This window comes from Saccopteryx bilineata, chromosome 4 (genome assembly GCF_036850765.1).
Source record: "Saccopteryx bilineata isolate mSacBil1 chromosome 4, mSacBil1_pri_phased_curated, whole genome shotgun sequence".
Classification (NCBI taxonomy): Eukaryota; Metazoa; Chordata; class Mammalia; order Chiroptera; family Emballonuridae; genus Saccopteryx; species Saccopteryx bilineata.
In genome coordinates this window covers 3,856,992-3,877,711 of record NC_089493.1, presented here as the reverse complement: position 1 = coordinate 3,877,711, position 20,720 = coordinate 3,856,992, and the positions used below count along the sequence as shown (strand labels likewise).

General features: G+C 45.8%; 1 protein-coding gene across 1 annotated transcript in view; it reads left to right on the top strand.

Moving 5' to 3' along the window:
* Positions 1–248: 248 nt before the first annotated feature.
* The window catches only part of RCOR1 (REST corepressor 1), a 129,787-nt gene continuing 109,315 nt past the window's right edge, over positions 249–20,720 (top strand). The window contains exons 1-2 of the mRNA XM_066274770.1: positions 249–792; positions 872–931. Of these exons, the coding sequence (XP_066130867.1) occupies positions 480–792; positions 872–931 (373 nt within the window). The 5' untranslated portion in view covers positions 249–479. The remainder of the gene's footprint in view (positions 793–871; positions 932–20,720) is intronic.

Sequence of the window (20,720 nt, the reverse complement as noted above, 5' to 3'; positions counted from 1 at the left end):
TCAAACCACGTACAGCGGGAGATACGCGTCAACCGAACCTGACCAACGGAAGCCCGAGTCCCCCCCCCCTCTCCCACCCTGTCCCTTGGATAGACGGGTGCACCGAGCCAACCAGGCTGCCGTTTACCGTCCAAATCTCACAAGAGCCAATGGGAGCTCGCAGGGGGCGGAGCCACCGTCCAGCGTGTTGGGCTGCGTGCGGCTTCCCCCCGCGGGCGCAGGCCCCGCCCCCGGCCTCCCGCCCGCTGCTCCCGGAGTAGTTAGTGCCAGTGAAGTGCGGGCGGCGATGAGAGCGAAAGTTGCGCTCGGCTCGGAGCTGGGGGCTTAAAGCAGCCCCGCGCTCCGCCCGCCAGGGCCGCCCCCCGCGCCAGCTCGCGCGCGCCGCGCCCGCCGGGGCCCCCGCCCGCAGCCAGCCCCAGTCCCGGCACCCCCTCCCCTGGAGCCGGGGGTCCCCGTCACTTTCGCCCGGCCCCCCGCCGATGCCGGCCATGGTGGAGAAGGGACCCGAGGTGTCAGGGAAGCGGAGAGGGAGGAACAACGCCGCCAGCGCGGCCGCCTCGTCCGCCGCTTCGTCCGCCGCCGCCTCGGCCGCCTCCGCCTCGGCCGCCGCCGCCGCCGCTGCTGTTGCCGCCTCGGCCGCCTCGGCCGCCTCAGCCACCTCGGCCGCCGCGGCGGCCGCCGCCCCCAATAATGGGCAGAATAAAAGTTTGGCGGCGGCGGCGCCCAATGGCAACAGCAGCAGCAACTCCTGGGAGGAAGGCAGCTCGGGCTCGTCCAGCGACGAGGAGCACGGTAGGTGGCAGCCGCCCCGCGCCGCCCGCGCCCGCGCGCCCGCCCGCACCCGCTGACCGCCGTGTCTGCTTCCCCGCAGGTGGCGGCGGCATGCGGGTGGGACCCCAGTACCAGGCGGCGGTGCCCGACTTCGACCCCGGTGAGTAGCGCCCCGCGCCGGGCCGGGCGGCCGGCCGCCCAGGGGGGCGGAGAGCCTTCGGACAACTTTCTTTTTGTGTGTTCGCCCTGCCGTCCGCGGGGAGAACAGCAGGCGCGACGAGGGGGAAGCGCACCGGCGTGGGGTGCCGGCGCCTGTGTCTGTCCGCCGGGAGTCCCCCCACTCCCACCCCGCCGCGTCCCCGGAACCCACGGCAGTCCTGGGCGGCCGCCCGGGGCCCTGGGGGGCCCCGGCGGGGCCGGGGCTGGGAATGCGCCGGAGAGTTAGCATCCCACGAGCTCGGACCTGGGGCGGCCTCGGACCCGGTGCCCCTCCCAGCAGGGGCAGCCCCAAGGCCCCTCCTTCTGCAGCCCCGGGGCCGTGGTCGCTACCAGTGCCCTCCCAGCCCGAGGGCAGGGGAACCACGACCTCCTAGATCGGCTCCTGGAGAAGTGGCTTCGCAGAGGACTCAGCCGCAGTCCTAGGACCTGTCTGTAAATGTGTGAATCCCCCCCACCCCCTTCCTTTTTTTTTTTTTTTTTTTTTAAAGGAAGGGGTTATGGAAGAATAGAACCTGCCGAAGCTTAGCCAAACCGATGATTCCCACCCCAAAGAAATCCCTTACACCCTAGCCCAGGGCATTGACTTCCCTCGCTGCTGTTCTGTGTGGAAGCAAATTTAAAGTGGTACCAGGAAAAAAAAAAACCCAATCAGACAAAGGAATTCGTCAGATTTTAATGCTTGAGATTCTAGCTCGATCTCCGTGTGAAGGCGGTCCCTAAAGATTGTTTGGCACAGAAACGTGCTTCAAAGGACATAGTGTTATTTATTTATTTATTTTCAGAAACAAAATTCAAAAGAATCTCGTAGAACTGGAGTTGAACAGCTCTGGGTTGGAGGCATTAGAAGCAGAAGGTGCTTGCTCTATGTAGGTTATCCCGCTCGTTTCTTTGAGAAAATAGATGCATAAATGCTTTTCCTTGGAAACAAGGCTGCAAAAAATTGCACGGATCTGGTCTTGAAAAAGGCTATGGATTTTCAGCCGTTATTCAGGTGCTCAACTCTGGGTGTCCTTTGAAACACGCAGGGACCCCTGCGAGCTCTTGGGCGCTCTGGAAAGAAATGACCTTTCCCATATGTGCCTTCTAAATTTTGGTCCGTGGATTTGAATCTCTTAAATGTATGTAGTCTTAACACCCAGGTTGATATTCCTTTCAAACTCATGTTAGTCTTTTTGATAGTTTCCCCTTCCCCCACGTCTTCCTTTTTTGGTAGTCACTTCTCATTTGCAAGAGTGACAGGATAGAGCTGGGAGACCAGGCTTTCTCTTCTGTGCATGCCTTCTCCATCCCCTGCTTGGCCACCAGGGGAAGCATACTGGGTTTTTTTTTGTTTTTTTATTACAGTTGACCCTATCTTCATTTTGTAGGTCAAGTCCATCTTTGTTTTAATACACAGAATATAAAGCAAAGCTTGTCACCAAGTTCCTCCCCCACCATATTTTTAAGAAATAATTTTGCACAGATTTTTTTTGTCAGTTGGTCAGTTTTTGGTTATATTAATTATAACATTTTGGTTATATTAGTTTTGAAAGCTTTATTTATTTATTTTTGAAAGCTTTATTTAAATATATTGGATGTGACTAAGGAAAAGGGCATTTTTGATGGCAACCACAGGAATTAGATTTTTTTCCCTAGGAATTAGATTTTTGACATTCTTCTAAGTATTGATGTCTAGCTCTGTGTTGTTAGTAATGAGCCTAACTTTAGAGCTGTTCTCTTCTTTGAAACAACAAATGTAATAGGATCATATTTTGAGCTGTCCTTGCATTTTTGATGGGATAGATATAAGCATAAATTTGCCAGAGAACTCTTGGTTCAAAAAGTAAAACATTGTAAATGATCTGCTGCAAATCTTACTGCCAATTGATTGGGTCGTGGTATTAACATTTCCAAATTTCCTCTTTAGTGTTTGTTTTAGTCTAAAAAGGCATTAACTATTATAGTATGAAATAATTTCAAACTCTGTTTTGTAAGTCTGAGCAGTGGGACACATCCTAGATATTGCTGAAAATTGTGGAACTTCACTGTTTCCTAGTGATTTTTTTCTTAAGGTGTGTTCTCATATAACTTAAAATCTAAGGGAAGAGATGACTTCCATTCTGGAATAGAAATGATTACAATGTCTGTTTCATGGCAAAAAAACCCACTTTTTTGAAAGTCTTTAGACTGCCTGACCAGGCGGTGGCGCAGTGGATAGAGCGTTGGACTGGGATGTAGAAGGACCCAGGTTCGAGACCCCGAGGTTGCCAGCTTGAGCGCGGGCTCATCTGGCTTGAGCCAAAGCTCATCAGCTTGGACCCAGGGTCCCTGGCTCCAGTAAGGGGTTACTCAGTCTGCTGAAGGCTCGCAGTCAAGGCACATATGAGAACGCAATCAATGAACAACTAAGAAGTCGCAACGTGCAATGAAAAACTAATGATTGATGCTTCTCATCTGTCTCCATTCTGGTATGTCTGTCCCTGTCTATCCCTCTGACTCCCTCTCTGTCTTTGTAAAAAAAAAATAAATAAATAAATAAATAAAAAGAAAGTCTTTAGACTTAAACAGGTTCTCTCCCTGAATACAAGTTAGAATTAGTATGGATTGAAATTGTGGTTACTGCTTTTTCTTTCTCCCTGCTTGACACTGCTGTCCCACCTGAGTTTTTTAATTTTTTTTATTTTTTACAGGGACAGTGAGAGTCACAGAGAGGGATAGATGGGGACAGACAGACAGGAACAAAGAGAGATAAGCATCAATCACCAGTTTTTCGTTGTGGCACCTTAGTTGTTCATTGATTGCTTTCTCATATGTGCCTTGACCGTGGGGGCTACAGCAGACCCAGTAATGCCTTGCTCGAGCCAGAGCCAGGGTCCAAGCTGGTGAGCTTTGCTCAAACCAGATGAGCCCACGCTCAAGCTGGCAACCTCGGGGTCTCGAACCTGGGTCCTTTCGCATCCCAGTCCCACGCTCTATCCACCGTGCCACCGCCTGGTCAGGCCCAGCTGAATTTTGAATGCATCCCTCTTTCTTTCCACCAGAATGTGAACATGTATGTGAATGAGAAATTCATCAGAAAGCCTTTTTATTCCCTGTGGTAAAGATGTGTGAGGGGAAGAAGATTTTAATTTTTTAAAGTCAGATTTTACTTATCAACAGTATCTCAACTTGACCCTATTTCGCTTTTTTATTTTTAACAATTTATTTATTGATTTTAACGAGAGAGAAAAGCAGGGAGAAGGAGAGACAGAAACACCAATCTGTTTCTGTATGAGCACTGACCTGGGATTGAACTGGTAACCTCTGCGTATCCCCATGATGCTCTAACCAACTGAGCTATCCGGGCAGGAGGACCCTATTTAACTTGAAAAATAAATAGTTGAAACTAGGACCACCCGCCTTGCCTGGATAGCTCAGTTGGTTAGTGCACCTTCTGGAAGTGCAGAGAGTGCCCATTTGATCCCTGGTCAGGGCACACACAGGAATAGATGGGTATTCCTGTCATGTACGTACTCTCTCTCCCTTCCTCTCTCTCTAAAATCAATTAAAAAAAATAAAGAAACCAGGACCACCTGATATTCCCTAATAATCCAAGGAACATTCATTTCTGTCATCTCACAAGTAGTGAATGAAGGGTAGGGTACTGTCGTCCTGACATGCTGACTCAGCTTTTCTAATCTAATTAAGACTAGGCTAAATCAGTGGACTATGGCATAACTTGGTAATTAAAATACCATCTGTGTGTACAATGCAAAGTGTTTATTTTTTTATTAAGTGCATGAGAGACAGACAGACTTATAGGAAGGGAGAGAGAAGTACCAACTCATAGTTGTGGCACTTTTTAGTTGTTCATTGATTGCTTCTCATATCTGTCTTGACTCATATCTGTCCAGCTGAGCCAGTGACCCCTTGCTCAAGCCAGTGACCTTGGGATCATGTTGATCCTGTGCTCAAACCAGTGACTTTGTGCTCAAGCTGGAGAGCCAGCACTCAAACCAGCAACTTCAGAATTTCGAACCTGTTAAACCTCAGTTCTACATTTATCCTTTGTGCCATCACTAGTTAGGTACAGTATAAAAAGTTTTATCAGTCTGACCTGTAGTGGCACAGTGGGTAGAGCATCTACTTGGAACTCTGAGGTTGCTGGTTTGAAACCCCAGGCTTCCCTGGTCAAGGCATATATGACAGGCAATCAATGAACAACTAAAGTGAAGCAACTATTAGTCAATATTTATTTTTTTTATTTTTATTTTTTTAATTTATTTATTTACAGAGACAGAGAGAGAGAGTCAGAGAGAGGGATAGATAGGGACAGACAGACAGGAATGGAGAGAGATGAGAAGCATCAATCATCAGTTTTTCGTTGCGAGACCTTAGTTGTTCATTGATTGCTTTCTCATATGTGCCCTGACTGTGGGGCTACAGTAGACCAAGTGACTCCTTGCTCGAGCCAGTGACCTTGGGTCCAAGCTGGTGAGCCCTGATCAAACCGGATGAGCCCGCACTCAAGCTGGCGACCTCGGGGTCTCGAACCTGGGTCCTCTGCATCCTAGTCCGACACTCTATCCACTGCGCCACCCCCTGGTCAGGCTCGATATTTCTTGTCTCCTCCATCTCTCTTTCTTTTCTCTCTCTGTCAAGTCAATAAATTAAAAAAAATCTTAAAAAAAAGAAAAAGTAAAAAAAAAAAAGAAAAAGAAAAAGTTTTATTAGATTTTTTTTTCCCCCGCCAAGTGAGAGGAGGAGAGATAGTGAAGAAGACTCCTACATGTGCCCCCGACTGGGCTCTATCCAGCAACCCCAGTCTAGGACTGATGCTTAATCAACTGAGCTATTTTTAGTGCCTGAGGCTGATATGCTCAGATCAACCTATCTATCCTCAGTGCCCAGGGCCACTGGCTGCAGGAGGGGAAGGGAGGGGGAGAGAAGCAAATGTGTCCTGACTGGAAATCGAGCCTGGAACGTCCAAACACTGGGCTGATGCTCTATCCACTGAGCCAACTGGCCAGGGCCATCAGTTAGATTTAAAAATAAGACCAAAATGCAGTTCTGTACCTTTAATTTAGGCTCTGTTCTCTCCAGAGAACAGATGGTGTCCAGGCTGTCTTTCCATTCGCATTGCCATAGCGTGTACTGAGTTTTCATTGGTTTCTGTTAGACTTTAGTTATTGTAGACTTGAATAAGGGAGGAATGCTTATCCTATCCTACCTCTAGTTAGTTTTTTCTACACGTGGAAGGCGTGATTTTTTTCTGTATGTTTTATAAATTTATTGACTTTAGAGAGACAGAGGAAAGAAGGGAGAGAGAAGCGTTCAGTTGTTGTTCCACTTAGTTTTGTATCATTGGCTGCTTCCCCTGTGTGCCCTGACTGGGGATTGAACCTGCAACCTTGGCATTTTGGGACAATGTTCCAACCAACTGAGATAACCAGACATGGCCAAAGCATGATTGGATTTGAAATGAGTGCTCTTTGTACAAAAATGTGAATGTTCCCAATTAGCATGCAAGCGAAGAAGCTACATAACCCATATACTTCTTTTTTTTTTTTTGTATTTTTCTGAAGCTGGAAACGGGGAGAGACAGTCAGACAGACTCCCGCATGCGCCCGACCGGGATCCACCTGGCAGGCCCACCAGGGGCGATGCTCTGCCCACCAGGGGGCGATGCTCTGCCCCTCCGGGGCGTCGCTCTGTTGCGACCAGAGCCACTCTAGCGCCTGGGGCAGAGGCCAAGGAGCCATCCCCAGCGCCTGGGCCATCTTTTGCTCCAAAGGAGCCTCGGCTGCGGGAGGGGAAGAGAGAGACAGAGAGGAAGGAGAGGGGGAGGGGTGGAGAAGCAGATGGGCGCTTCTCCTGTGTGCCCTGGCCGGGAATCGAACCCGGGACTTCTGCACGCCAGGCCAACGCTCTACCACTGAGCCAACCGGCCAGGGCCATAACCCATATTCTTCTTTGTACTCTTTCTCTTTGCTGTCTTCTAGCCAGAGGAGCATAGGGACAGGATTATTATTACTATTTTATTTTATTTATTTTTAAGATTTTATTTATTTTTGTGGCAGACAGAGGGACAGATAGGGACAGACAGACAGGAAGGGAGAGAGATGAGAAGCATTAATTCTTCGTTGCAGCACTTCAGTTGTTCATTGATTGTTTTTTCTCATATGTGCCTTGACGGGGGGGGGGGGGCGGGGGGGACACTACAACAGTCTGAGTGACTCCTTGCTCGAGCCAGTGACCTTGGGCTCAAGCTGGTGAGCCTTGCTCAAACAAGATGAGCCTGTGCTCAAGCTGGTGACCTCGGGGTCTCAAACCTGGGTCTTCTGCGTTCCAGTCTGACACTCTATCTACAGCGCCACCGCTTAGTCAGGCTATTATTACTACTTTAGAAAGGGGTGGAGGAAGAGAAATGAGAAGCATCGATTTGCCCTGGCCGGAAAGCTTTGTTGGTTAGAGTCCTGGTTGGTAAATTGCGGCTTGCGAGCCACATGTGGCTCTTTGGCCCCTTGAGTGTGGCTCTTCCACAAAATACCACGTGCAGGCGCTACCTCGATAAAGAATGTACCTACCTATATAGTTTAAGCTTAAAAAATTTGGCTCTCAAAAGAAATTTCAATTGTTGTACTGTTGATATTTGGCTCTGTTGACTAATGAGTTTGCTGACCACTGGTTAGAGCATCGCCCGGATATGCAAAGGTTGCTGGTTTGATCCCTGGTCAAGGCACATACAGAAACAGATTGGTGTTTCTGTCTCTACTTCTTCCCCCATTTTCTCTCATTAAAATCAATAAATTTACAAAAAGGAGAGAGAGAAGCATCGATTCATAGTTGAGGCACTTTAGTTCATTGATTGCTTCTCATACATGCCTTGACTGGGGGGCTCCAGCCAAGCCAGTGACCCCCTTGCTCAAGCCAGTGAGTGTGGGATCATTGTGAGGTCATATTGATGATTTCAGGCTCAAGCCAGTAACTCGGTGCTTCAGCTGGAGGAGCCTGTGCTCAAGCCAGTGACCTGGGGTTTTCAAACCTGGGACTTCAGTGTGCCAGGGACACGCTCTATCCACTGTGCCACCACTGGTTAGGCCACAGGGACAGGTTTTTTTTTTTTTTTTTCATTTTTCTGAAGCTGGAAACGGGGAGAGACAGTCAGACAGACTCCTGCATGCGCCCGACCAGGATCCACCCGGCACGCCCACCATGGGGCGATGCTCTGCCCACCAGGGGGCGATGCTCTGCCCATCCTGGGCGTCACCATATTGCGACCAGAGCCACTCTAGCGCCTGAGGCAGAGGCCACAGAGCCATCCCCAGCGCCCGGGCCATCTTTGCTCCAATGGAGCCTTGGCTGCGGGAGGGGAAGAGAGAGACAGAGAGAAAAGCGCGGCGGAGGGGTGGAGAAGCAAATGGGTGCTTCTCCTGTGTGCCCTGGCCGGGAATCGAACCCGGGTCCTCCGCACGCTAGGCCGACGCTCTACCACTGAGCCAACTGGCCAGGGTGGGACAGGGTTTTAAGGTTAATTCAAGTTCTTTGTTTTCTGAAACGTGTTATTGTCAGATTCTATCCTGAGTTGGTTTTCAGTTCACTTCTAGCAAAATTAAGACTTCCAGAAGAAGAAATGTTAATGGTAACTATTTTTGTGGTAATGGGCCTTTAAACATGCAAGACATATTTGGAACATTGAGTCCAATAGAGTTAATCAGATTTGAAAATTGTGATTATCATTGGCTCAAATATCACTTCAGAGTTGACTGGTATTAAAAAATGTGTTATGGCCTGACCAGGTGGTGTCGCAGTGGATAGAGCGTCAGACTGGGATGAGGAGGACCCAGGTTCAAGATCCGGAGGTCGCCAGCTTGAGCGCGGGCTCATCTGGTTTGAGCAAGGCTCACCAGCTTGGACCCAAGGTCACTGGCTCGAGCAAGGGATTACTCGGTCTGCTGAAGGCCCCTGGTCAAGGCACATATGAGAAAGCAATCAATGAACAACTAAGGTGTCATAACAAAAAACTGATGATGGATTCTTCTCATCTCTCTCCGTTCCTGTCTGTCTGTCTGTCCCTATTTGTTCCTCTCTAATTCTCTCTTTGTCTCTGTAAAAAAAAAAGTGTTATGCTTGAATGTGATTGTACCTTTTTGAACACATTATTTTCTAGGCTTTAGTTTCATTGTAAAAGTCAGTTTTATATATACTCTAAAATTCATAAGTTATGGTGAATGGTTTGTGATTCAAATTTACTTTGAGGCAATGTTCACGCAAATGAGAGGTTGGGGAAATGACAAATTCTGTGAGTGATCAACTTTATTAAGTAGTGTGGTAGGGAGTCCTGGCCAGGTAGCTCAGATGATCATTGTTGTTCTGGTATGTATGCCAGGGCTGTGGATTCGATCCCTGGTTAGGGAACATGTAATAATCAGCCAGTGAATGCATAAATAAGTGGAATAACACATTGATGTTTCTTTTTCTTTCTCTTTAACCCCCGAAAATAAAACAAATTTAAAAAGTATAGTATTCATGTAGTTTAAGAAAGAAGAGAGGACTGTGGTAGAGAAACACCTAAACTCTGTTGTCAGGAGATTGAATGCCCTGCCTCTGATGAAGAAGGCGATAGAAGCTAGGGCTGGTCATCTCATCTCCGGGAGTTCCTCGGTCATGCAGCAGGTTCCTTTCATCACTAATAGTCTGTGATTATGTCAGTACAGTCACGTTGTGAGTTTCATGTGTATTTCAGAAGCACAGGGAATAGACTGACAGCTTGGGCTGTGGGAATTAGAAAGCCTGAGTGTGGACCCTAGCAGTACCTCTTGCCAACTGTGTGTTGGCCCCGGGCAAGTTAGTTCATTTGTGCCTTCATCTCTAATACAGAGATAAGGAAACTTCCTCAAGAGTAGGAATTAAAAAGAAATATGTATAAAATGCCTGGCACAGTGCTTGGTACTAGTGAGTTCTACATAAATATTTTCTTATATCCTTATCATTCATGTAACTTAGGTAGCCAAGTAGTGAGGGGTCCCTGCATTGCCTGCCTTACCACATGTAGATAAGATGGGATTATAACAAAGCTGTTGTTTTGAAGGCAAATCATTGAGATAATTTGAAGATGATTGCTTTTAAGTTACATGTACCTGCTGTAATTTTGGTAAATAATCTTTCCTGGAAGAGAGAGAACTAGTTCAAAAACATTTATATAGCGGAAAAGAACACTGAGGCCCACAGAGAATAGGCAGACACGTTCAGATCAGGTTTCTAGATGTACGAAAGAAACCTTGTGTACATTAGGCTGATCAGAGCAGAGTTGTTTTATTTATTTATTTATTTATTTTTTAACTCTTTTTTTAAAAAATATTTTATTTATTGATTTTTAGAAAGACAGAGAGAGAGAGAGAAGGGGGGAGGAGCAGGAAGCATCAACTCCCATATGTGCCTTGACCAGGCAAGCCCGGGATTTCGAACCAGCGACCTCAGTGTTCCAGGTCGATGCTTTATCCCACTGCGCCACCACAGGTCAGGCAGCAGAGTTGTTTTAAAAGCGATGTTGAGCCTGACCTGTGCTGGTACAGTGGATAAAGCATTGAGCTGGAGCACTGAGGTTGCCAGTCCGAATCCCTGTGCTTGCTCAGTCAAAGCACATACTGGAGTTGATGCTTCTTGCTCCTCCCCCTTCTCTCTCTCTTTCTCTTCTCTAAAATGAATAAATAAAGTCTTTTTTTTTTTTAAGTTCTTTTTTTTTTTTTTTTTAAATTTAATTTTATTTATTCATTTTTTAGAGAGGAGAGAGAGAGAGACAGAGAGAGAGAAGGGGGAGGAGCTGGAAGCATCAACTCCCATATGTGCCTTGACCAGGCAAGCCCAGGGTTTCGAACCAGCAACCTCAGCATTTCCAGGTTGACGTTTTACCCACTGCGCCACCACAGGTCAGGCTTAAATAAAGTCTTAAAAAAAAATAAAAGCGATGTTAAAGGTCACTTATACTGAAGAACGTTAGGCTTCCTTTCATACATTTTCCATGGCAGTATAAAGTTCTGTGAGGTAGTTTAGTTTAAAAATGTCTTTGGCCTGACCAGGCGGTGGCGCAGTGGATAGAGCATCGGACTGGGATGCAGAGGACCCGGGTTCACGACCCCGAGGTCGCCAGCTTGAGTGTGGGCTCATCTGGTTTGAGGAAAAGCCCACCAGCTTGAACCTAAGGTCCCTGGCTTCAGCAAGGGGTTACTCGGTCTGCTGAAGGCCCGCGGTCAAGGCACATATGAGAAAACAATCAATGAACAACTAAGGTGTCGCAATGGGCAACGAAAAACTAATGATTGATCCTTCTCATCTCTCTCCGTTCCTGTCTGTCTGTCCCTGTCTATCCCTCTCTCTGACTCACTCTCTGTCTCTGTAAAAAATAAATAAATAAAAATGTCTTTGGAGCCTGACCTGTGGTGGCGCAGTGGATAAAGCATTGACCTGGAAATGCTGAGGTCACCGGTTCGAAGCCCTGGGCTTACCTGGTCAAGGCACATATGGGAGTTGATGCTTCCTGCTCCCCCTCCTTCTCTCTCTCTCTCCCCCCCCCTAAAATGAAAAAAATAAATATTAAAAAAAAAAAGTCTTTGGAGATGAAACATCAGGGTTCTGTTCAAGTTACTGTATTCCACAGTTTATCAAACCTTTTATACAGTGTGTCCGTAAAGCCATGGTGCACTTTTGACCAGTCACAGGAAAGCAACAAAAGACGATAGAAATGTGAAATCTACACCAAATAAAAGAAAACCCTCCCAGTTTCTGTAGGATGATGTGGCAGCATGTGCACATGCGCAGATGACAATGTAACACCATGTATACAGTGGAACAGCCCACGGCCATGCCAGTCGAGATGTGGACGGTACAGAGGAAAGTTCAGTGTGTTCTGTGGCTCGTTAAATTCAAATCCGTGACCCAAGTGCAACGTGAACATTGGCGCGTTTATAGCGAAGCGCCATCACATAGGAATAACATTACTTGGTGGGATAAGCAGTTGAAGGAAACCGGCAGTTTGGTGGAGAAACCCTGTTCTGGTAGGCCATCAGTCAGTGAGGAGTCTGTAGAGGCTATATGGGATAGCTACCTAAGGAGCCCTAAAAAATCTGTGCGTGAGCCCACATCAAACTGCACTGAATAGATATGAAACTGGGAGTTTTCCTTTTCTTTGGTGCAGATTTCACATTTCTATCGTCTTTTGTTGCTTTCCTGTGACCGGTCAAAAGTGCACCATGACTTTATGGACACACTGTATTTTCTTCTCTGCTACAGAGATAGTTGAAATTGACTTACAGTTAGCCCTCACTTTCTTCTGAGCTTTCAGAGTTTCCATGTGTAATTTAAAAAGTAAGAAGTATGGCTTCTATTTGTCCCCTTATTCTAATGGAAAACAGTGATCTTTGCTAAGGAGTATGTAATAAGTTAGTGTTTATATTCAAAACTGTGAGAACTTGAAATATTTTATTTTTTTGTGAGAGAGAGACAGAGACAGGAAAGGAGATGAGAAGCATCAGCTGATAGTTGTGGCACCTTAGTTGTTCATTGATTGCTTTCTCATACATGCCTTGACTGGGCGACTCCAGCTAAGCCAGTGACCATGGGGTCATGTCCAGTGATGGAATTCAAATAATTTAACAACCAGTTCTCTGTTCTAATGACCATTTTTAAGTATAAAAACACAATTTTTGTAGTTTATTTCATACATTTAATACTTAAATAAAAACAAAAGAGGTACACAAAACTAGATTGTTACAAGAGTTTTAAAATGTTAATGAAAAAATATCAAATGGTTCTTAACAAAAAACAATGAAACTGTTATTTAAAATATTTCCATATTGCTTCTTGCTTGGCAATTGCAAGTCCTCACTTGCAATTTTCTTCGCTTTTATCCAAGCATCATCGGCTGTGTGATTTATCCTTAAGCATCTTTTCACTGTAGGAGTAGGATCCCATTCCTTTAACTATGGACAGAATGAACATGATTACGGTTGCTTAGAATATGCTGTTGTACAGATGAACGTTAAAAAACAGTAAGGAATGTAAGTTTGTGATTTCTACATTGGGCGGCTGCCCAGGTGCCCACCTTAGAGAGGATCCTGATTACAAGTGCCATTTTAACAACTGGTTTGCTGAACTCAACAAAATATCAGGTATTGGTTCTGCCAAACTGGTGTGAACTGGCTGAATCCCACCACTGGTCATGTCTGTGATCTCATGCTCAAGCTGGCAACCTTGGAGTTTCGAACCTGGGTCCTCTGTGTCCCAGGTCAACACTTTATCCACTGTACCACTACCTATTCGGGCTAGATAAATATTTTTTTAAATAAAGGAAGAGTCCCCATTAAAAAAATGTTTTTAAATTTATTGATTTATTTTAGAGAGAGAGAAACATTGTATTCCACTTATTTATGCATTCATTAGTTGATTATATGTGCCCTGCTCGGGAACTGAACCTGCAATATTGGTGTAGTTGGAGGACACTAATAACCAATTGAATGACCAGGCAGGGCCCTTCCAGTATAATTTTTATCTCAGACATAGATCTTCTATATAGAAGTTTGATTTGGGTCTTTTTTAAAAATGTATTTTAACTCTTAACTTCTTGGACACATTAAAGTACAATTGTAATTGTTTTTTGATGCCCTTGTCCACTAATACTGTCATCTGAATCATTTCTGGGTCAGTTTCAGTTGATGGATTTTTCTTACGGGTTTGTCTATTCCTGCTTCTTTGCCTGTCTGGTTATTTTTGTTTGGATGCCAGATGTTATAAATCTTACTTTGGTGGATGCTGTGTATTTTTGTATTCCTCTAAGTGTTCTTCAGCTTTGTTTTAGATGGTTAAGTTCTTTAGAAAGTTTGTTTCTGATCTTGTTTTTAAGCATTGTGTGGTGGGATCAGAGTGGCATTTAGTCTAGGCCTAATTATCTCCTACTACTGAGCTCAGAACCTTTCTGAGTACTCTACCCAGTACAGTGAATCCTGAGGCTTTTCATTCTGACTGTTGACAACAGACACTCTTCTTGGCTCTGTGTGAGACTTGTGGATTGTTCCCTTTTATTCTTTATGGTGGTTTTTTATCCAGAAACCCCATATATTTTCTTCAGGGGCATGTGCTGATCCCGCACTGTGCTGAGCACTCCAGGTGGGGGTGGCCGTCGCAGCTCTCTGGAGCTCTGTTCTGTGCAGCCTTCCCTTCCTGACTGTCTGCCCTGCCAGCTCCAGCGGCCTTGGCTTTTCTGCACTCAGCTTATCTGCTCACCGAGGGGCACTGGCTGACTTTTCCTGGGTTCCTCCTTCCTGTGCTCCCAGTGGAATTTCTCTCCAGGGCCTGAACTGGGGCACTTACAGGATTTATTTCATTTTCCATTTCTCAGGGATTACTGTACTTTGTTACTTGGTATCCAGTGTCTTAAAATGTTGTATTTTGTGTTTGTCCAGTTTTTAGTTATTTGAAACAATACAAGGTGAATCTGGTTCATGTCATTCTACCTTGTATGGACTCAAAAGTTTCTTTTTATTGATTTTAGGGAGGGAGGGAGGGGGAAAGAGAGAGAAATAGAGCAAGATACAGAAATATTGATACAGTGTTCATTCATTGGCTGATTTTTGTATGTGCCCTGACTGGGGATTGAACCTGCAACCTTGGCCTATAGCAAGATGATGCTCTAAACACTTGAGCTACCCAGCCAGGGCTTGAAAAGTCTAGTTTTTTTGAGGGGGGGGGATTTTTTTTTTTTTTTTGTATTTTTCTGAAGTTGGAAACTGGGAGGCAGTCAGACAGACTCGTGCATGGGCCCGACCGGGATCTACCCAGCATGCCCACCAGGGGCTGATGCTCTGCCCATCTGGGGCGTTGCTCTGTTGCAACCAGAGCCATTCTAGCGCCTGAGGCAGATGCCATAGAGCCATCCTCAGCGCCCTGGCCAACTTTGCTCCAATGGAGCCCTGGCTGCTGGAGGGGAAGAGAGAGACAGAGAGGAAGGAGGGGGGAGGGGTGGAGAAGCAGATGGGCGCTTCTCCTGTGTGCCCTGGCCAGGAATTGAACCTAGGACTCCTGCACGCCAGGCCGATGCTCTACCAGTGAGCCAACTGGCCAGGGCCTGAAGTCTAGTTGTTTTTTTTTTAAGGATTATAGAGGAATTGGTTATTTCCTTTTTGTTAGAAAAAACTAATACATATTTATACTTTTTCTTGTTTTTTACAGAGACAGAGAAAGTCAGAGATAGAGATAGATAGGGACAGACAGACAGGAACGAAGAGAGATGAGAAGCATCAATCATCAGTTTTTCGTTGCGACACCTTAGTTGTTCATTGCTTTCTCATATGTGCCTTGACCGTGGGGCTACAGCAGACCCAGTAACCCCTTGCTCAAGCCAGCGACCTTGGGTCCAAGCTGGTGAGCTTTTGCTCAAACCAGATGAACCCGTGCTCAACCTGGCAACCCCAGGGTCTCAAACCTGGGTCCTCCGCATCCCAGTCCGTCACTCTATCCACTGCGCCACCGTCTGGTCAGGCTATACTTTTTCTTTTTATCACTAATCTGTTTGTTTCTTTTTGAAGTTATTGGTTTTAAGCTTTTAAATTTGTTTTTTTATTTTAGATTTTATTTATTCATTTTAGAGAGAGGAGGCAGAGAGAGAGAGAGACAGAGACAGGGGGAGGAGCAGAAAGCATCAACTCCCATATGTGCCTTGACTAGACAAGCCCGGGGTTTTGAACCAGAAACCTCAGCATTCCAGGTTGATACTTTACCCATTGCGCCACCACAGGTCAGGCCAAATTTGGGTTTTGTGTTAATGGAAACATTCAGTAAATGGAAAATAATGCTTTCTAAAACTAGAATGCCAAATTTTACTTTTCATGTAGTCACTAAGTATTTGCAATCAAGTGCTCAGTCTGGCCTGACCAGGTGGTGGCACAGTGAATAGAGCGTTGATCTGGGACGCTGAGGACCAAAGTTTGAAGCTCCAAGGTTTGCGGGCTTGAGTGCAGGCTCATCCGCTTGAGCGCAGGCTCATCCGCTTGAGCACAGGTTCACCAGCTTGAGTGTGAGGTCGCTGGCTTGAGTGTGGGATCATAGACATGACCCCATGGTCACTGGCTTGAGCCCAAACGTCACCGGCTTGAAGACCAAGGTTGCTGGCTTGAGCAAGGGGTCACTCACTCTGCTGTAGCCCCCCTGGTCAAGGCACATATAAGAAAGCAATCAATGAACAATTAAGGAGCTACCAATGAGTTGATACTTCTCTATTTCTTCCTGTCTCTCTCTCTCTTGCTTTAAAAAAAAAAGTGCTCAGTCTGACTACCCAGCTTATTGAAAACTGATTATTTTAGCCCAGAATTTTTCAGAAGAGGATAGTGTTGTTTTTTTTTTATTCACTATAATATTTCATTTTCAGGGTTTTTTTTTTGTTTGTTTATTGTTGTTGTTGTTGTTTTTTTACAGAGACAGAGTCAGAGAGAGGGACAGACAGGAAGGAAGAGAGATGAGAAACATCAATTCTTCGTTGCGACACCTTAGTTCATTGATTGCTTTCTCATATGTGCCTTGACTGTGGGCCTTAAGCAGATCGAATAACCGCTTGCTTGAGCCAGCAACCTTGGGTCCAAGCTGGTGAGCTTTGCTCAAACCAGATGAGCCTGTGCTCAAGCTGGTGACCTTGAGATCTCGAACCTGGGTCCTCAGTGTCCCAGTCCAACACTCTATCCACTATGCCACTGCCTGGTCAGGCTTCATATTTTATTTATTGGTATGTTTTTTTAGAGGAGAGAGAGAGGAAGAAAGGGGGATGAGAGCAGGAAGCATCAACTCATAATTGCTTCTCATATGCGTCTTGACTGGATTTTGAACTGGCAACCTCAGTGTTCCAAGTCGACGCTCTAGCCACTGCGCCACCACACGTCAGGCTGAATTCACTATTTAAAAATTAAATTGTTTAGCAACGAAAAACCAATTACTGATGCTTCTCATCTCTCCGTTCTTGTCTGTCTGTCTCTGTCTATCCCTCTCTCTTACTCTCTTTCTCTGTAAAAAAAAAAAAAAAAAAGTTCATTATTTAAAACTGCCTGACCAAGCGGTGGCACAGTGGCTAGAGTGTTGGATTGGGATGCAGAGGACCTAGGTTTGAAGCCTGGTAGCCCCCCGTCAAGGCACATATTAAGAAAGCAATCAGCCCTGGCCAGTTGGCTCAGCGGTAGAGCATCGGCCTGGCGTGCGGGGGACCCGGGTTCGATTCCCGGCCAGGGCACATAGGAGAAGCGCTCATTTGCTTCTCCACCCCCCCCTCCTTCCTCTCTGTCTCTCTCTTCCCCTCCCTCAGCCAAGATTCCATTGGAGCAAAGATGGCCCGGGCACTGGGATGGCTCCTTGGCCTCTGCCCCAGGCGCTGGCACTGGGATGGCTCCTTGGCCTCTGCCCCAGGCGCTGGAGTAGCTCTGGTCTCGGCAGAGCAACGCCCCAGAGGGGCAGAGCATCGCCCCCTGGTGGGCAGAGCGTCGCCCCTGGTGGGCGTGCCGGGTGGATCCCGGTCGGGCGCATGCGGGAGTCTGTCTGTCTCTCCCCGTTTCCAGCTTCAGAAAAATACAAAAAAAAAAAAAAAAGAAAGCAATCAATGAACAACTAAGAAGCTTCAACGAAGAATTGATGCTTCTCATTTCTCTCCCTTCCTGTCTGTCTGTTCCTATCTGTCCCTCTCTCTGTAACATGCACAAAAAATGTAAATTACTTAAAACTTACTACTTCTGGCCTGACCAGTGGTGGCGCAGTGGCTAGAGAGTTGACCTGGAATGCTGAGGTCACCAGTTTGAAACTCTGGGCTTGCCCAGTCAAGGCACATATGACAAGCAATCAGTGAACAACTAAAAGGAAGCAACTATAAATTGATACTTCTTCTTCTCCCCCCCCCCCCCCCCCCCCCGTAAAATCAATAACAAAATTTAAAAAATTGTTACTTCTGATTGATGTTCTTCTGAGAAAGTGTAATTTAGGAATTTCTCATGCTTGTACTGTCTTGGACCTCAATCTTGCTGGGATATAATGCAGTGAGTATTATGTGTGTGTATTCCTTCTGAAGCACTTCTTATAGAATTTCTGTTATAGTAATTTTCAGCTAGATGTCTTTTGATTTTTGAACATCTGGTGCTTTTCATGTACCATATATTGATGCTCTAGGTTGAATTAGGGTTTTATGTATCAGCTGATGAACTATCTTTGAGACTTGCTTAGTGTTCTGCTTGCTTGGCAACAGGTCAGTTTCCATGGTGTTGCCATTTGTGTAGCATTGCTAGTGATGCTTCTCTATAGAGGTGGGAGGTGGGGTGCAGGCCCCTTATCCTGCTTAAAGCAGGCTGTAAACAAGAATAACTCAGCTTTTATTTAGTTTTGCATATTAAATTTCTGGATAATTTTGAAAGAGCTTTATTGTTGTATACAGTGTTAAAACAACACTTTTTGCCCTTACTAAGAGCACGTAGCACTGGCAAAGTGAAAGTGTTGATACTAGTGCTTTGAAGTGGTGAGTCCACAGACTTCAGCGCAGTTGAGACAAAGCTAATGATAATTAGGCATTCTAAAGGCATGCAACTTTTACCCCTGCTAAACACATTTGTTGGTTGACTAGTGAAGAAAAATACCAATTTAAGGAGATGTATGACAGGAATTATTCTCTAGAAAAGTCAGACAGGCTGTAATTACATGTTTTTATTAGGTTTTTAGGACCATAATTGCCCTGCTCTCACACATTTGTGTACATGTTTTAGGAACTCACTGTGTGAGGAAGGGGGGACTACTTATACTTCTGCTGGTCTAAGAACACACATTTTTCTGTTACAGGATATTATACTTATGTTGCTTTCCTAAGCACTAGTAAATTTGCTCTCTTGCTTATAGAAAATTTGAACATATAGGAAAATAAAATATTAATGAATCCTGTGTGTCCAGCAACCAGATTTTATAATTTTAAGAGTTCTGCCCTATTTGCTTAATCAAAAATTTTTTTTGCCGAAGTTTAGTAAATTTGCTTTTGCACTCATTTGTACATTACTGAAAATAAAGCTGTATATGTATTAGACTGACTGACTTATTGAATACTTACTATTTTCTGTGGTGTAAAATGCCTAGTCCTGTATGATGAGTGCCTTGTGATAGAGTGAGGATGCCTGTACTCTGAAAGCCTGGGGACCCAGTGGCAGGAGCTGAGGTGGTGGAAAGTGTGTGTGAATGGCCCTGCTTGCTGTTTGTAGGTGACCCTTAAGGTAGAGAGAGAGAGGCAGGAAAGGAGAGAAATGAGAAGCATTAACTCATAGTTGCGTCACTTTAGTTGTTAATGATTTCTTCTTATATGATCCCTGACTGGGAGGCTGCAACCTAGCCCCTTGCACAGGCCAGCAACTTTGGGCTCAGACCAGCAACCATGGAATCACTTCTATGATCCTATGCTCAAGCCGGCGACCTTGGGGTTTCGAACCTGTATCCTCAGGGTCTCAGGTTGACGCTCTATCCACTGCGCCACCACCTGGTCAGGCTTGTCTCAAGTTGTATATACATGAAGTCTTTTTTTTTTTCTTTTGGGTCAAGTATATGCACATGTTCAACTTTAGGAAATAGCACCAATCATTTTTATTTTATTTTTTTTACAGGGACAGAGAGAGAGAGGGATAGACAGGGACAGACAGGAACGAAGAGACATGAGAAGCATCAATCATTAGTTTTTCGTTGTGACACCTTAGTTGTTCATTGATTGCTTTCTCATATGTGCCTTGACCGCGGGCCTTTAGCAGACTGAGTAACCCCTTGCTTGAGCCAGCGACCTTGGGTCCAAGTTGGTGAGCTTTGCGCAAACCAGATCAGCCTGTACTCAAGTCGGCGACCTTAGGATCTCGAACCTGGGTCCTCTGCATCCCAATTTGACGCTCTATCCACTGCGCCACCGCCTGGTCAGGCTATACATGAAGTCTTAAATTACATATATATTGTTTGTCTGGCTTCTTTCATTCAGCATAATTATTTTGAGACTCATTTACATGGTTGAGTGTATCAATTGATTATATCAATTAATATAATATAATGCATTGTATGGATACACAGAATTTTTTTATTCATTTATCTCTTGATGCACATGTGGGTTATTTTCTATTGTCTGGTCATGACAGAGCTGCTATGAATATCCCTGTACAATCTTTGTGTGAACATGTATTTCTTTTTCTCTTGGGTAAATAAATACTCAGGAATGGAATCATATACAATAGTAGTTGTGTGCTTAATTTTTTAGGAAACTGCAAACTTCTCCAAATTTTACAGTTCTACTAGTGGTCTATAAGAATTTGGCCTGGCACTGGCCGATTGGCTCAGTGGTAGAGCGTCGGCTTGGCGTGCAGAGGTCCCGGGTTTTATTCCCGGCCAGGGCACACAGGAGAAGCGCCCATCTGCTTCTCCGCCCCTCCCCCTCTCCTTCCTCTCTGTCTCTCTCTTCCCCTCCCGCAGCGAGGCTCCATTGGAGCAAAGATGGCCTGGGCACTGGGGATGGCTCCTTGGCCTCTGCCCCAGGCGCTAGAGTGGCTCTGGTTGCGACAGAGCAACGCCCCGGAGGGGCAGAGCATCGCTCCCTGGTGGGCAGAGCATTGCCCTCTGGTGGGTGTGCTGGGTGGATCCTGGTCGGGCGCATGCGGGAGTCTGTCTGACTGTCTCTCCCCGTTTCCAGCTTCAGAAAAATACAAAAAAAAAAAAAAAAAAAAAAAATGGCCTGCCTGACTAGG